This window comes from Salmo trutta, chromosome 5, assembly GCF_901001165.1.
Source record: "Salmo trutta chromosome 5, fSalTru1.1, whole genome shotgun sequence".
Classification (NCBI taxonomy): Eukaryota; Metazoa; Chordata; class Actinopteri; order Salmoniformes; family Salmonidae; genus Salmo; species Salmo trutta.
The window spans coordinates 59,962,824-59,981,175 of NC_042961.1; the positions used below are offsets into that span (position 1 = coordinate 59,962,824).

An 18,352-nucleotide genomic window follows, 5' to 3' on the forward strand; every position below is an offset into this window, starting at 1 on the left:
AGATGTAATGTAATGTATCTGGCTTTGCCTTGACTGACTGTTTGCCTGTGTGTGTGCTGTTACAGCAGTGCAGAAGTATGTGTGTGTATTTTGTGTGAATGGACATACACCCACCCACACACACAGGATATTGTAATCGGAACAAGATGCTGTGAGCCCATGATCTCACCCACACTCTGCGCAGTTAGCTCTCTCATCTCTTTCTTTTTCTTTCTTTCTCAAACACTGTAATAGCCTCAAAACATGGTTAAAACTATCATGTTGATGTCATGAATGGTCGGTCCTTGCGTCCATAGCTCTGTCTATGAATTTGAAAGTGTTTACATTTCTCTAGCCCCATCCCTCAGCTGTTTTACCAACACATTGGCAGGGACTCCTCTTTGTTGTTTGAACTGCAGATTGCCCTTTTAAACATCATCATTTGTATGTTTCTTCCCTCCCGTTTCCTCCTCTGTTTGCTCCCGTTTCCTCCTCTGTTACCTCCTGTTTCCTCATCTCTTTCTGCCTATGTTGTAAGACAGCCTTAGGAGCTGTTAGCTAGTGAAGAACAAATTCTTATTTACAATGTCTCTCTCTCTCTCAATTCAATTTCAATTTAAGGACTTTATTGGCATGGAATATATATATATATATTTACATTGCCGAAGCAAGTGAAATAGATAATAAACAAAAGTAAAATAAATAATAAAAAATTGACAGTAACATTACACTCAAAAAAAGTTCCAAAAGAATAAAGACATTTCAAATGTCATATTATGTGCAAATAGTTAAAGTACAAAAGGGAAAATAAATAAACATAAATATGAGTTCTATTTACAATGGTGTTTGTTCTTCACTGGTTGCCCTTTTCTTGTGGCAACAGGTCACACACCTTGATGCTGTGATGGCACACTGTGGTATTTCACCCAACAGATATGGGAGTTTATCAAAATTGGATTTGTTTTCAAATCCTTTGTGGTTCTGTGTAATCTGAGGGAAATATGTGTCTCTATGGTCACACATTTTGCAGGAGGTTAGGAAGTGCAGCTCAGTTTCCACCTCATTTTGTGGGCAGACCTGTCTTCTCTTGAGAAGGCTATGATCACTGAGTCTGTACATAGTCAAAGCTTTCCTTAATTTGGGGTCAGTCACAGTGGTCAGGTATTCTGCCACTGTGTTCTCTCTGTTTAGGGCCAAATAGCATTCAAGTTTGCTCTGTTTTTTGTAAATTCTTTCCAATGTGTCAAGTAATTATCTTTTTGTTTTCTCGTGATTTGGTTGGGTCTAATTGTGCTTGCTTAGGGGACTCTTCTCCAGGTTCATCTCTATGTAGGTAATGGCTTTGTTATGTAGGGTTTGGGAATCACTTCCTTTTAGAATTTAACAGCTTTTTTCTGGATTTTGATCGTAAGCGGGTGTCGGCCTACTTCTGCTCTGCATGCATTATTTGATGTTGTATGTTGTACACTGAGAATATTTTTGCAGAATTCGGCATGCAGAGTCTCGATTTGGTGTTTGTCCCATTTTGTGAATTCTTGGTTGGTGAGCGGACCCCAGACCTCACAACCATAAAGGGCAATGGGTTCTATAACAGATTCAAGTATTTTTAGCCAGATTCTAATTGGTATGTTGATTTTTATGTTCCTTTTGATGGCATAGAAGGCCCTTCTTGCCTTGTCTCTCAGATCGTTCACAGCTTTGTGGAAGTTACACGTGGCGCTGATGTTTAGGCTGAGGTATGTATAGTTTTTTATGTGCTCTAGGGCAACAGTGTCTAGATGGAATTAGTGTTTGTGGTCCTGGCAACTGGACCATTTTTGGAACACCATTATTTTTGTCTTACTGAGATTTACTGTCAGGGCCCAGGTCTGACAGAATCTGTGCAGAAGATCTAGGTGCTGCTGTAGGCCCTCCTTGGTTGGGGACAGAAGCACCAGATCATCAGCAAACAGTAGACATTTGACTTCAGATTCTAGTAGGGTGAGGCCGGGTGCTGCAGACTGTTCTAGTGCCCTCGCCAATTCTTTGATATATATGTTGAAGAGGGTAGGGCTTAAGCTGCATCCCTGTCTCACCCCACGGCCCTATGGAAAGAAATGTGTGTGTTTTTTGCCAATTTTAAACGCACACTTGTTGTTTGTGTACATGGATTTTATAATGTCATATGTTTTTCCCCGAACACCACTTTCCATCAACTTGTATAGCAGACCTCTTAAAGCCAAATTGAGTCAAAAGCTTTTTTGAAATCAACAAAGCATGAAAAGACTTTGCCTTTGTTTCGGTTTGTTTGTTTGTCAATTAGGGTGTGCAGGGTGAATACACGGGCTGTCGTACAGTCATTTGGTAAAAAGCCAATTTGACATTTGCTCAGTACATTGTTTTCAGTGAGGAAATGTACGAGTCTGCTGTTAATGATAATGCAGAGGATTTTCCAAAGGTTGCTGTTTGAGGCATATCCCACGGTAGTTATTGGGTCAAATTTCTCTCCACATTTGTGGATTGGGGTGATCAGTCCTTGGTTCCAAATATTGGGGAAGATGCCAGAGCTGAGGATGATGTTAAAGAGTTTAAGTATAGCCAATTGGAATTTGTGGTCTGTATATTTTATCATTTCATTTAGGATACCATGAACCTCCTCAGGCCTTTTGGGGTTTTGGGTTTGAGGGTTTGTGTTTTGTCCTGTAGTTTATTCAATGTAATTGGAGAATCCAGTGGGTTCTGGTCGACTTTAATAGCTGATTCCAAGATTCGTAATTGATCATGTTTATGTTTTTACTATTTTGTTCTTTGTTATAGAGCCAAAATATTGGAGAAGTGGTTTATCCATACATCTGCGTTTTGGATAGATAACTCTTTGTGTTGTTGTTTTTTTCCCAATTTTGTTTTCCAATTTTCCCAGAAGTGGTTCGATTTTATGGATTCTTCAATTATATTGAGCTGATTTCTGATGTGCTATCCCTTCTTTTTCCGTAGTGTATTTCTGTATTGTTTTAGTGATTCACCATAGTGAAGTTGTAGGCTCAGGTTTTCTGGGTCTCTATGTTTTTGGTTAGGCAGATTTCTAATTTTCTTTGTTAGGTTAGGGTTAGGGTTGCTCTGTTCAAGTGGACTGTGATTTTGCTGTGATCTGATAGGGGTGTCAGTGGGCTGACTGTGAATGCTCTAAGAGACTCTGGGTTGAGGTCAGTGATAAAGTAGTCTACAGTACTACTGCCAAGAGATGAGCTATAGGTGTACCTACCATAGGAGTCCCCTCTAAGCCTATTACATTTACATTTACGTCATTTAGCCTATCATTGACTATGTTGCAGGAGTTGTGACACGCTTTTGTTGGTAATGTTGTCGTAGTTGTGTCTAGGGGGGCAAATGGGGGGAGAGAATGCTGTCACCTTCAGGTAGGTGTTTGTCCCCCTGTGTGCTGAGGGTGTCAGGTTCTTGTCCAGTTCTGGCATTTAGGTCGCCACAGACTAGTACATGTCCCTGGGCCTGTAAATGATTGATTTCCCCCTTGCAGGGGGAAATTTTGTGGTAGCAGGGTGGAGATAATCACTTGTGCATTAGGGAAAGTGGAAGAAGCTTTTTCAATCACTCCCTTGCCTGCTGGACCCTTGTGCTGGTCTGTTTTGTGGGTTTGTTCTGTCTGGATTGTGTGGACTAGCTCTCTGAGCTCCACCATGTTTCCCCTCAGCACTGTGAATTTATCCCTCTCAATGATGGAGGAGCAGTGCAGTTGTGGGACCTGGGTGTGTTCAGTGCTGAGGGGGGGGGGTGACTATCCTCGTCTGCAGGACAGTTTGATGAGGTGTGATCAGACTCACTCAGGATGGGGGAGTCGTCACGGAGAGAGAGCTTTTCCTGCTGGAACTGCACGAGGATGCCCTGCACCATTACTGTCCCAGACTGAGGATGCCCTGCACCATTACTGTCCCAGACTGAGGATGCCCTGCACCATTACTGTCCCAGACTGAGGATGCCCTGCACCATTACTGTCCCAGACTGAGGATGCCCTGCACCATTACTGTCCCAGACTGAGGATGCCCTGCACCATTACTGTCCCAGACTGAGGATTGCCCTGCACCATTACTGTCCCAGACTGAGGATGCCCTGCACCATTACTGTCCCAGACTGAGGATGCCCTGCACCGTTACTGTCCCAGACTGAGGATGCCCTGCACCATTACTGTCCCAGACTGAGGATGCCCTGCACCATTACTGTCCCAGACTGAGGATGCCCTGCACCATTACTGTCCCAGACTGAGGATGCCCTGCACCATTACTGTCCCAGACTGAGGATGCCCTGCACCATTACTGTCCCAGACTGAGGATGCCCTGCACCATTACTGTCCCAGACTGAGGATGCCCTGCACCATTACTGTCCCAGACTGAGGATGCCCTGCACCATTACTGTCCCAGACTTGTACAGACTGACAGAGGTTGTTTCAATTTCCACTCTGGGCCAATACCCTCTCTCTTGACAGTAGTGTGCTCTTATAGCACTGTGGTATGCCAGGGGATGGTCTGGTTAATATAGCACTGTGCCAGGGGATGGTCTGGTTAATATAGCACTGTGCCAGGGGATGGTCTGGTTAATATAGCACTGTGCCAGGGGATGGTCTGGTTAATATAGCACTGTGCCAGGGGATGGTCTGGTTAATATAGCACTGTGCCATGCCAGGGGAGGGTCTGGTTAATATAGCACTGTGCCATGCCAGGGGATGGTCTGGTTAATATAGCACTGTGTCATGCCAGGGGATGGTCTGGTTAATATAGCACTGTGTCAGGGGATGGTCTGGTTAATATAGCACTGTGCCATGCCAGGGGATGGTCTGGTTAATATAGCACTGTGCCATGCCAGGGGATGGTCTGGTTAATATAGCACTGTGCCAGGGGATGGTCTGGTTAATATAGCACTGTGCCAGGGGATGGTCTGGTTAATATAGCACTGTGCCAGGGGATGGTCTGGTTAATATAGCACTGTACCAGGGGATGGTCTGGTTAATATAGCACTGTGCCAGGGGATGGTCTGGTTAATATAGCACTGTACCAGGGGATGGTCTGGTTAATATAGCACTGTACCAGGGGATGGTCTGGTTAATATAGCACTGTGCCAGGGGATGGTCTGGTTAATATAGCACTGTACCAGGGGATGGTCTGGTTAATATAGCACTGTGCCAGGGGATGGTCTGGTTAATATAGCACTGTGCCATGCCAGGGGATGGTCTGGTTAATATAGCACTGTACCAGGGGATGGTCTGGTTAATATAGCACTGTGCCATGCCAGGGGATGGTCTGGTTAATATAGCACTGTACCAGGGGATGGTCTGGTTAATATAGCACTGTGCCAGGGGATGGTCTGGTTAATATAGCACTGTGCCAGGGGATGGTCTGGTTAATATAGCACTGTGCCAGGGGATGGTCTGGTTAATATAGCACTGTACCAGGGGATGGTCTGGTTAATATAGCACTGTGCCAGGGGATGGTCTGGTTAATATAGCACTGTGGTATGCCAGGGGATGGTCTGGTTAATATTGCACTGTGCCAGGGGATGGTCTGGTTAATATAGCACTGTGTCATGCCAGGGGATGGTCTGGTTAATATAGCACTGTACCAGGGGATGGTCTGTGTTAATATAGCACTGTGCCATGCCAGGGGAGGGTCTGGTTAATATAGCACTGTGCCATGCCAGGGGATGGTCTGGTTAATATAGCACTGTGTCATGCCAGGGGATGGTCTGGTTAATATAGCACTGTGCCATGCCAGGGGATGGTCTGGTTAATATAGCACTGTGCCAGGGGATGGTCTGGTTAATATAGCACTGTGCCATGCCAGGGGATGGTCTGGTTAATATAGCACTGTGCCAGGGGATGGTCTGGTTAATATAGCACTGTGCCAGGGGAGGGTCTGGTTAATATAGCACTATGCCATGCCAGGGGATGGTCTGGTTAATATAGCACTGTGCCATGCCAGGGGATGGTCTGGTTAATATAGCACTGTGCCATGCCAGGGGATGGTCTGGTTAATATAGCACTGTGCCAGGGGATGGTCTGTGTTAATATAGCACTGTGCCAGGGGATGGTCTGGTTAATATAGCACTGTGTCATGCCAGGGGATGGTCTGGTTAATATAGCACTGTGCCAGGGGATGGTCTGGTTAATATAGCACTGTACCAGGGGATGGTCTGGTTAATATAGCACTGTGCCAGGGGATGGTCTGGTTAATATAGCACTGTGCCAGGGGATGGTCTGGTTAATATTGCACTGTGCCAGGGGATGGTCTGGTTAATATAGCACTGTGCCAGGGGATGGTCTGGTTAATATAGCACTGTACCAGGGGATGGTCTGGTTAATATAGCACTGTGCCAGGGGATGGTCTGGTTAATATAGCACTGTGCCAGAGGATGGTCTGGTTAATATAGCACTGTGCCATGCCTGGGGATGGTCTGGTTAATATAGCACTGTGCCAGGGGATGGTCTGGTTAATATAGCACTGTGCCATGCCTGGGGATGGTCTGGTTAATATAGCACTGTGTCAGGGGATGGTCTGGTTAGTATAGCACTGTGCCAGGGGATGGTCTGGTTAATATAGCACTGTGTCATGCCAGGGGAGGGTCTGGTTAATATAGCACTGTGCCAGGGGAGGGTCTGGTTAATATAACACTGTGCCATGCCAGGGGAGGGTCTGGTTAATATAGCACTGTGCCAGGGGATGGTCTGGTTAATATAGCACTGTGCCAGGGGATGGTCTGGTGAATATAGCACTGTGCCAGGGGATGGTCTGGTTAATATTGCACTGTGCCAGGGGATGGTCTGGTTAATATAGCACTGTGCCAGGGGATGGTCTGGTTAATATAGCACTGTGCCAGGGGATGGTCTGGTTAATATAGCACTGTGTCATGCCAGGGGATGGTCTGGTTAATATAGCACTGTGCCAGGGGATGGTCTGGTTAATATAGCACTGTGCCAGGGGATGGTCTGGTTAATATAGCACTGTGCCAGGGGATGGTCTGGTTAATATAGCACTGTACCAGGGGATGGTCTGGTTAATATAGCACTGTACCAGGGGATGGTCTGGTTAATATAGCACTGTACCAGGGGATGGTCTGGTTAATATAGCACTGTACCAGGGGATGGTCTGGTTAATATAGCACTGTACCAGGGGATGGTCTGGTTAATATAGCACTGTACCAGGGGATGGTCTGGTTAATATAGCACTGTGCCAGGGGATGGTCTGGTTAATATAGCACTGTGCCAGGGGATGGTCTGGTTAATATAGCACTGTACCAGGGGATGGTCTGGTTAATATAGCACTGTACCAGGGGATGGTCTGGTTAATATAGCACTGTACCAGGGGGTGGTCTGGTTAATATAGCACTGTGCCAGGGGATGGTCTGGTTAATATAGCACTGTACCAGGGGATGGTCTGGTTAATATAGCACTGTGCCATGCCAGGGGATGGTTAATATAGCACTGTGCCAGAGGAGGGTCTGGTTAATATAGCACTGTACCATGCCAGGGGATGGTCTGGTTAATATAGCACTGTGTCATGCCAGGGGATGGTCTGGTTAATATAGCACTGTGCCATGCCAGAGGAGGGTCTGGTTAATATAGCACTGTGCCAGGGGATGGTCTGGTTAATATAGCACTGTGCCAGGGGATGGTCTGGTTAATATAGCACTGTACCAGAGGAGGGTCTTTGTGGAACAGTAAGTTGTTTATGTTCCCCTCTTTGTAGCAGTCAGCAGTGTCTCTTGATTGTCCTTCAGGAGCTTATTTTGTACTTTTTCCGTGCAGTGTTGTTTTTAATATCCAAGGGGTACTGTATTGTAATGACCTCTCCACGGGGTAAGCCATGAGGGCTTCAAAGACCTCTGCATTTGGGTGGGGGGCTGTGAAACTCTTCTGCCATTGTTAGGCCCATTTTCACACCTTTCCCTTCACACAAGTTAAAGCCAGATCAATTCTGTCCTAGCAGCTTGTTAAGCTTAGTAGCCTTATTTATTACGCTTTATATAATACAATGACCTAGAGATTGTCTTTTACTTTTTGGCTTCAGAAGTAGGTTCAGATTGAACTTCACTCTGTCTTGTGTTGGATGGTATTTCCAGGTTCTAGTCTGTTTATTCTACAGGTTTTGATTTGTTAGAAGTTTTAGGTATGGCATTTTGATTTGTTAGAAGTTTTAGGTATGGCATTTTGATTTGTTAGAAGTTTTAGGTATGGCATTTTGATTTGTTAGAAGTTTTAGGTGTGGCATTTTGATTTGGATTAAAGGTTTTGATGTTGAGGTTAGTATCATGTAGAAGTCCTTGTGAAAAAATTCAGTTTATCTACATTTATCCAACTGAAATTATATATTTTTGCAGAAGAACTCAGGAGGCCATGAGCTCACTACCTCTGTCTCTCTGTGTCTTTTCGCTCTCTCTCTGTGTGTGTATCTTTTTTCTCTCTCTGTGTCTTTTCTCTCTCTCTCTCTCTCTCTCTCTCTCTCTGTGTCTTTTCTCTCTCTCTCTTCTTTGTATTTCTTTGCTGTAAAATGACTTCCAGACCCCTTATAAAAACACACAAGCACGCATGAACACACACAGTGCTTTTTTCAGTGGTCCCTGGTTATGTTATTCTGTTCAGAGTCATTACCATATGAGAACGTATGGGCCAGGGTTCAAATTGCCCCCCCCCCCTCCACACACACACACATACACATGCACACACACACACACACACATATACACACACACACACACACACAAACACACAAACCCTCCATATCCTCAATGTGTGTCTCATTTCAAAATCCCAGATGTCAAAGATACAATACAGGGCCTTGTCATTGTCCCAAAATAGACAACAGAGATGATCTACAACAGAGACTGTATCTTCAACAGAGACTGTATCTACAACAGAGACTATATCTACAACAGACTATATCTACAACAGAGACTATATCTACAACAGAGACTATATCTACAACAGAGACTGTATCTACAACAGAGACTATATCTACAACAGAGACTATATCTACAACAGAGACTATATCTACAACAGAGACTATATCTACAACAGAGACTATATCTACAACAGAGACTATGTCTGCAACAGAGACTATATCTACAACAGAGACTATATCTACAACAGAGACTATATCTACAACAGAGACTATATCTACAACAGAGACTGTATCTACAACAGAGACTATATCGAGACTGTATCTACAACAGAGACTATATCTACAACAGAGACTATATCTACAACAGAGACTGTATCTACAACATAGACTATATCTACAACAGAGACTATATCTACAACAGAGACTATATCTACAACAGAGACTATATCTACAACATAGACTGTATCTACAACATAGACTATATCTACAACAGAGACTGTATCTACAACAGAGACTGTATCTACAACAGAGACTATATCTACAACAAGGGTACTATGATTGTTGTTTAGACCAGGGTTGACCAGGGTTAAAGCATAATGACCTAGAACCTCAGCTAATATCAACACATCACCAAACACTAACCACCGTAAGGTACGTTATAAAAACCCAAGATGCTTAGAGGTTAAAGCCCATTTTAAGAGCAAATCTCTGCTATTTTAACTCTCTCTCTCTATCTCTCTACTATCTCCCTCCATTCTTTCTTGGCTGCAGTGCAAGTCTTTACTCTGTTGTTTTCAGTGGTTGAAGCCATTTACTCTTGACAGTTAGTTAAAAATCTGACAGTTATGTCGGTTTGAATGTATTGGGTCGGTTCCAGGGCCCGCTCACTAAAGTTTGAATGTATTGGGTCGGTTCCAGGGCCCCCTCACTAAAGTTTGACTGTATTGGGCCGGTTCCAGGGCCCCCTCACTAAAGTTTGACTGTATTGGGCCGCTTCCAGGGCCCCCTCACTAAAGTTTGAATGTACTGTATTGGGTTGCTTCCAGGGCCCCCTCACTAAGGTTTGAATGCATTGTATTGGGTTGGTTCCAGGGCCCCCTCACTAAAGTTTGAATGTATTGGGCCGCTTCCAGGGCCCCCTCACTAAAGTTTGAATGTATTGGGCCGCTTCCAGGGCCCCCTCACTAAAGTTTGAATGTACTGTATTGGGTTGCTTCCAGGGCCCCCTCACTAAGGTTTGAATGTACTGTATTGGGTTGCTTCCAGGGCCCGCTCACTAAAGTTTGAATGTACTGTATTGGGTTGCTTCCAGGGCCCCCTCACTAAGGTTTGAATGTATTGGGTTGGTTCCAGGGCCCCCTCACTAAGGTTTGAATGCATTGGGCCGCTTCCAGGGCCCCCTCACTAAGGTTTGAATGCATTGGGTCGGTTCCAGGGCCCCCTCACTAAAGTTTGAATGCATTGGGTCGGTTCCAGGGCCCCCTCACTAAAGTTTGAATGTATTGGCTTGGGGGTGTAGCCTAGTTTAAGAGCATTGGGCCAGTAACCGAAAGGTCACTAGTTTGAATCACCAAGCTAACTAGGTAAAATATGTTGATGTGACCTTGAGCAAGGCACTTAACCCTAATTGCTCTTGTAAGTTGCTCTGGATAAGAGTGTCTGCTTAGTGGCCTACATGTGTTCAAGTATCTACCATGGTTTAATGTTGTGGGTTGGTTGATTTACAGTAACATGTCTTTTGTGTCTGTTCTAATTGTGGTTTGAGAGGTTTTTTTATTTTTATGTTGTCTGTTTTTAAAAAAAAATCTTGTAGGTTGTTTGTTTGAATATTATTGTATGGTTGTTAAAATGTTGTCTGTATCTTGTGTGTGTGTGTGTGTGTTGCAGCGCGTGAGCAGCTGAGGAAAGCGAGACACAGCAGAACCTTCCTGGTGGAGAGAGGGACTGGAGAACTCTGGTCAGAGATGCAGACTGGTTAGTCACACACATACTAGCGTGCACACAGTCAGACAGACAGAACACAGACGGATATAAGGGGGTAGACAGTGAGAAAGGCTTTGAGGTCCAGGGTCAAAATAATCAACTCTTCAACCCCCCAATGCGTCCAAAAAATCCCTAAACCGGTCCCTCACACCGTCTCTCTTCTCACTGAGCCATGACAGAAGTCTGGAGAGCCACGCGCCCTCTCTGACCCCTACTACCCTCCCTCCCTTCCTGACACACACACGCCTGCAAGCACAGGCACACACCATGGCACACACACCATGGCCAGGAAGGGTTTGGCCCCTGAGACTCTCCTCTAAAACTCTACTGTAAATAAACTCTCTCTCTCTCTTGCTCGCTCTCTCCCCCTTCCTTTCTCTCCTCTCCTCCCAATTCCTACTCAATTACTCACCCTTTTCACCAAATATACTCTTTCCCTCATCTCTTTCCTCCCCTCTTTCCTCCCCTCTTCCCTCCTCTCTTTCCCCTCCTCTCTTTCCTCCCTCTCCGTCCCTCTCTTTCCTCCCTTTCTCCCTCACTCTATAATTAGAAAAACAGAGGTCCAGCCTTATCTCTATAGCTATCACAAACATATACAAACATACACACGCAATCTCAGCTATTGTAATGCCTGGGAGCTGTTAGTGCTTGGGAGACCGACTCATAACAAACTCTCATGGTGTACTCAGACCTCCATCAGAGAGAAAACACACACTGTCAAATACACACACACACAATTATAGACTGACAGATTAAACCACTGCATCGTAAGAAAAGGAGAGCCCTATTCAATTTGTTTTACTTTCTTAAACTCCATAAGACACAAAAAAAAAAAAACTTCACGATTGAGTGCTGAATGATTGATATTGACACTCAAAGTTACTGATCTTTCATGGTGTGTGTGTGTGTGCGTGTGTGTGTGTGTGTGCGTGTGTGGGTTCGTGTTCGTGTGTGTGTGTGTGCGTGCGTGTGTGTTCTCTCGCCAGGTGACCGGTACATAGTGGCAGACTGTGGAGGAGGAACAGTAGACCTGACAGTTCATCAGATAGAGCAGCCCCAGGGGACACTGAAGGAACTCTACAAGGTCTCAGGTAACAACCTTAGATACCTCACCACCTTAGATACCTCACCTTAGATACCTCACCTTAGATACCTCACCTTAGATACCTCACCACCTTAGATACCTCACCTTAGATACCTCACCTTAGATACCTCACCTTAGATACCTCACCTTAGATACCTCACCACCTTAGATACCTCACCACCTTAGATACCTCACCACCTTAGATACCTCACCACCTTAGATACCTCACCTTAGATACCTCACCACCTTAGACACCTCACCTTAGACACTTCACCACCTTAGATACCTCACCTTAGACACTTCACCACCTTAGACACCTCCTCACCTTAGATACCTCCTCACCTTAGATACCTCAGCAACTTAGATACCTCACCACCTTAGATACCTCCCCACCTTAGATACCTCACCTTAGATACCTCATCACCTTAGATACCTCACCTTAGATACCTCACCACCTTAGATACCTCACCTTAGATACCTCATCACCTTAGATACCTCACCTTAGATACCTCACCACCTTAGATACCTCACCTTAGATACCTCACCTTAGATACCCCACCTTAGATACCTCACCACCTTAGATACCTCACCACCTTAGATACCTCACCTTAGATACCTCACCTTAGATACCCCACCTTAGATACCTCACCACCTTAGATACCTCACCACCTTAGATACCTCACCTTAGATACCTCACCTTAGATACCTCACCACCTTAGAAACCTCCCCACCTTAGATACCTCACCTTAGATACCTCATCACCTTAGATACCTCACCTTAGATACCTCACCACCTTAGATACCTCACCTTAGATACCTCACCTTAGATACCCCACCTTAGATACCTCACCACCTTAGATACCTCACCACCTTAGATACCTCACCTTAGATACCTCACCTTAGATACCCCACCTTAGATACCTCACCACCTTAGATACCTCACCTTAGATACCTCACCACCTTAGATACCTCACCACCTTAGATACCTCACCACCTTAGAAACCTCACCACCTTAGATACCTCACCTTAGATACCTCACCTTAGATACCTCCCCACCTTAGATACCTCACCACCTTAGATACCTCACCTTAGATACCTCACCTTAGATACCTCACCACCTTAGATACCTCCTCACCTTAGATACCTCACCACCTTAGATACCTCACCTTAGATACCTCACCACCTTAGAAACCTCCCCACCTTAGATACCTCACCACCTTAGATACCTCACCTTAGATACCTCACCACCTTAGATACCTCACCACCTTAGATACCTCACCACCTTAGATACCTCACCACCATAGATACCTCACCACCTTAGATACCTCACCATCTTAGATACCTCACCACCTTAGATACCTCACCATCTTAGATACCTCCTCACCTTAGATACCTCACCACCTTAGATACCTCACCACCTTAGATACCTCACCTTAGACCTTACCTTATACAGTACCTAACTGTTCAGAGAGCAGCCGCAGGGGACACTGAAGGAACTCTACAAGGCTTCAGGTAACAGATTAATTGTAGTTTAGACACCACCTCTTCACTTACCTACCCCCACCTTTTCAATTACCGATGCCCACCTATTCACCTACCTACGCCCACTTCTTCACCTACCTACACCCACCTCTTCATCTACCTACGCTCACCACTTCCTCTACATACGCCCACCTCTTCACCTACCTATGCCAACATGGCAATGGTCAGTGGTGAAAACTCAGGGTTGAATCGTTCAGTGTTGAGTACTCGGGTGTATAGTAAGGGGTGAATACTCAGGGGTGAATACTCAGGGGTGAATACTCAGGGGTGAATACTCAGGAGTGTATAGTCAGAGGTGAATACTCGGGGGTGTATAGTCAGGGGTGAATACTCAGGAGTGAATACTCAGGGGTGAATACTCAGGGGTGTATAGTCAGGAGTGAATAGTCAGGGGTGTATAGTCAGGGGTGAATACTCAGGAGTGAATACTCAGGGGTGAATACTCAGGGGTGAATACTCAGGGGTGAATAGTCAGGGGTGAATAGTCAGGAGTGAATAGTCAGGGATGACTCATGCAATGTTTTTATTCATATGCTTATTTTAGGAGGTCCATACGGGGCGGTCGGCGTCGACTTAGCCTTTGAAGCCATGCTTTGTAAGATCTTCGGAGAGGACTTTATCGAGAGCTTCAAGGTAATTTGCTGGAGCATATAGCATGACGCTTGCAACGCCAGGGTCGTGGATTTGATTCCGGCTGGATAATAGCGTCTGATAAATATCTGTTTTTTTTAGGCGAAGCGTCCCGCTGCATGGGTGGATCTGACCATCGCGTTCGAAGCTCGTAAACGCACGGCCACGCCGGGGCGATCCAACGCCCTGAATATCTCTCTGCCCTTCTCCTTTATCGACTTCTACAAAAGATACCGAGGACAGAGTGTGGAGACTGCCCTGCGCAAGAGCAAGTATGTAGTGGGGAGAGAAAGGGTGTGTGTGTGTGTGTGTGTGTGTGTGTGTGTGTGTGTGTGTGTGTGTGTGTGTGTGTGTGTGTGTGTGTGTGTGTGTGTGTGTGTGTGTGTGTGTGTGTGTGTGTGTTTGACCTCTCTCCCTGTGTGAGGTAGAGAGGTGTAACCACTCTCTCTACATTAGTAAGAACATAGAAAAGTGGTCGTCTCACCCCCTGCATGTCTCTTTTACGGTCTCTCTCTCTCTCTCTTTATTTATCCGGGCGAGTCAATTAAGAACAAATTCTTATCTACAACGTCTCTCTCTCTCTCTGTAGCATGAACATAGTGAAGTGGTCGTCTCAGGGAATGTTACGTCTCACTCCAGAAGCCATGAACGAACTGTTCCAACCCACCATTAACAACATCATCAAACACATTGGTGAGAGAGACACACACACACACACTCACACACACACACACACACAATAGAGACCCCCCCCCACACACACACACACACACACGCACGCACGCACACGCACACGCACACACACACTAACATTATTTGGTCTGACAATGTAGCATAAAGGGGCACATTTTATATAAACCTCAACATTGACATGTTGGTCTCACCTCCCCTCTCATTACTCTCTCCCTCCAGAGGAGTTGATGCAGAGACAGGAAGTGCAGGGTGTTCGCTTCCTGTTCCTGGTTGGGGGTTTCGCTGAGTCACCCATGCTGCAGCGGGCGGCCCAGAATGCTTTGGGGCAAACGTGTCGCATCATCATCCCTCAGGATGTGGGTCTGACCATACTGAAGGGGGCTGTGTTGTTCGGACTGGACCCCACCGTGGTGAGAGTATATACACACAGACAAAGACTGTGGTACGCACAGTCACACCGTGGTACGCAAATGCACACACACACTGTGGTATGTACAGTCACACCGTGGTACACACACACACACACCACGGTACGCACACCATGGTACGCACAGTCACACCGTGGTACACACACACACACACAGTCTTGTATAACTGACCTTGTGGGGACACACAATTCCGTCCCATTCAAAATACTATATTCCCTAACCCCTAACCCAAAAACCTAACTCTAAACCTAACCCTAGCTCCTTACCCTAAAACTAACCCTAGTTCCTAACCCTAAAACTAATCCTAGCTCCTAACCCTAAAACTAATCCTAGCTCCTAACCCTAAAACTAATCCTAGCTCCTAACCCTAAACCTAATCCTAGCTCCTAACCCTAACCCTAAACCTAATCCTAGCTACTAACTATAAACCTAATCCTAGCTCCTTACCCTGAAACTAATCCTAGCTCCTAACCCTAAACCTAATCCTAGCTCCTAACCCTAAACCTAATCCTAGCTCCTAACCCTAAACCTAATCCTAGTTCCTAACCCTAAAACTAATCCTAGCTCCTTACCCTAAAACTAATCCTAGCTTCTATCCCTAAACTTAATCCTAGCTCCTAACCCTAAAACTAATCCTAGCTCCTAACCCTAAAACTAATCCTAGCTCCTAACCCTAAAACTAATCCTAGCTCCTTACCCTAAAACTAATCCTAGCTCCTAACCCTAAACCTAATCCTAGCTCCTAACCCTAAACCTAATCCTAGCTCCTAACCCTAAACCTAATCCTAGCTCCTAACGCTAAACCTAATCCTAGTTCCTAACCCTAAAACTAATCCTAGCTCCTAACCCTAAACCTAATCCTAGCTCCTAACCCTAAACCTAATCCTAGCTCCTAACCCTAAACCTAATCCTAGCTCCTAAACCTAATCCTAGCTCCTAACTATAAACCTAATCCTAGCTCCTAAACCTAATCCTAGCTCCTAACTATAAACCTAATCCTAGCTCCTAACCCTAGTTCTAACCTTAACCCTTAACCCCCAGTTGGTCAAATTTTTGGGGACTTCTGGTTAGACACATCCACTCTCAACCCCACTGTGGTGCGTATACACACTACTACCATGGGTGCATCTGAATTGTATTTCCTTATTGCCTTGATTCCTCTCTCCCCGTATCCTTCTCTAAAAGGTTCCTCCCCTCTTAACTTCTCCAATGGGTTGAGAAGGAGGTGAGGACAGAGGATGTGAGGAATCAAGGAAATACGATTGAGATTCACCTCCTGTTCTAAACATTTACCCTGTGCCTGCCTCCAGCTGCTATGACGTCACCAACTATTCGAACCAATCACCGCTCTCTCTCCTCTCCCCAGGTGCACACACACACACACACACTGTGGCACCCTGTTATAAACATTTTCCCTCTACCTTTACTCTCCTTCAGGTGCGTGTGCGTCGTTGCCCTCTGACCTACGGCGTTGGGGTTCTAAACCGCTTCGTGGAGGGTCGACACCCCCGGGACAAACTACTGGTCAAGGAGGGCCGTGATTGGTGCACTGACATCCTCGACAGATTCGTCTCCGTTGACCAATCAGTGGCTTTAGGCGAGGTCGTGAGGCGGAGCTACACACCGGCTAGGTCGGGTCACACACACACACAGCAAAGTCGGGTTACACAAACACAGTGAGGTCGGGTCAGACACACACACACACAGCATGGCTGGGAAGAGCTTAGTGACCCGAGACTCTCTGCACACACACACACACACACACACACACACACTTAGAGAGACTCACCAAAACTTCTCCTCCCTCTTTCTCTAGATCCGGTCAGAGGAAGATCATCATCAATATCTACTGCAGCGTCAGCGACGACGTTGTTTACATCAGCGACCCTGGAGTGAGGAAGTGCGGCGCGATCACTCTGGATCTACCGGAGGCGTTGCCGGGGACGGTTGCCAGGGCGGAAAGGAGAGAGATCCGAGCCACAATGCAGTTCGGAGACACAGAGATCAAAGTGATGGCGGTGGACATGGCTACCAATCAGACGGTCCGAGCCGCCATCGACTTCCTTTCAAATTGAGGAGACTGAGTACAATGTCCAATGGGTAAAAGAAGGAGAAAGTAGGAAATGGACCCACGAGGAATACGTCCCAAGTCAAAGATCCAGGATCAATGAAATGTTTGAATATTGAGTTATGGCATGATGTGACATTTTAAGTGACTACATGACCTTCAAACTGCTCAACATCACAATTCCTTTTTTCACATCGAACCAAAACATCTCAATCTGATCTAGGATCAGGTCCCTCTGGGAGTGACTGCTGCCTGAATATATTGGGCTTGTTATAGAGACCACTGCCGAATCCTGACCGATCACCTTGAACCAGAAATAACTACTCATGATTACTTGTAGATAAGTCAGTCAGCATTTACCCACAATGCATCATGGATCAAATCCTTGCTCTCGAACATGGCCATAGACTCTTGCCTGTATCTAGATCCAGTGCCTCCGTCTTCAAGTCAACTGATAATATAATATAATAATGTATTTGCTGTAGTGCCACCTTGTGGCCACTGGATTGAATGACCAGCTGAATATGATTTTTACTTTCTCTGTATGGAGAAATTAACTGAACTATGGACTGGTTGTGTGACGAGGACTGACAGAAATATGCTATGAATATATCTGAACCATTGATTGTATACGCTAGTAATTTAGATCTTTTATATACAGTTGCTTGAAAGAAATGTAGGCTTCTTGGAAAAACACCAAATAAGGTATGATCACAACAGTATTTAAGTTGTGTACAGTACATGCAGCTATCCTGATGGATCCTGTATTTTATACCCTTCTCATATGAAATATTATCATTTTATGTATAAAGAACTATCTTAAGAAATAACCTGTCTATAGCTTGTTCATCGAAAATGTCCATATTAACTGTCGGTTAAAGCTAGAATCCTATTTTGGTAGAATCCTATTTTGCTAGAATCCTATTTTTCTAGAATCCTATTTTGCTTGAATCCTTATTTCGCCCATTTTGGTCAAAAGCTAAAGGATGTGCTTGACAAAATGTAAGGACTCAAAACCATAGACCTATGTATATGTAACAGTGTAGGTTCCGTCCCTCTCTTCG

General features: G+C 45.3%; 1 protein-coding gene across 1 annotated transcript in view; it reads left to right on the forward strand.

Annotated features, from left to right (window-relative positions):
* Nucleotides 1-18,118, forward strand: part of hspa12b (heat shock protein 12B) — a gene marked incomplete in the record, with an annotated part of 23,857 nt that extends 5,739 nt beyond the window's left edge. The window contains 8 exon segments of the mRNA XM_029754538.1: nucleotides 10,749-10,835; nucleotides 11,831-11,935; nucleotides 14,014-14,102; nucleotides 14,202-14,371; nucleotides 14,689-14,792; nucleotides 15,012-15,202; nucleotides 16,658-16,851; nucleotides 17,037-18,118. Of these exon segments, the coding sequence (XP_029610398.1) occupies nucleotides 10,749-10,835; nucleotides 11,831-11,935; nucleotides 14,014-14,102; nucleotides 14,202-14,371; nucleotides 14,689-14,792; nucleotides 15,012-15,202; nucleotides 16,658-16,851; nucleotides 17,037-17,295 (1,199 nt within the window).
* Between the last annotated feature and the right edge of the window lie 234 nt (nucleotides 18,119-18,352).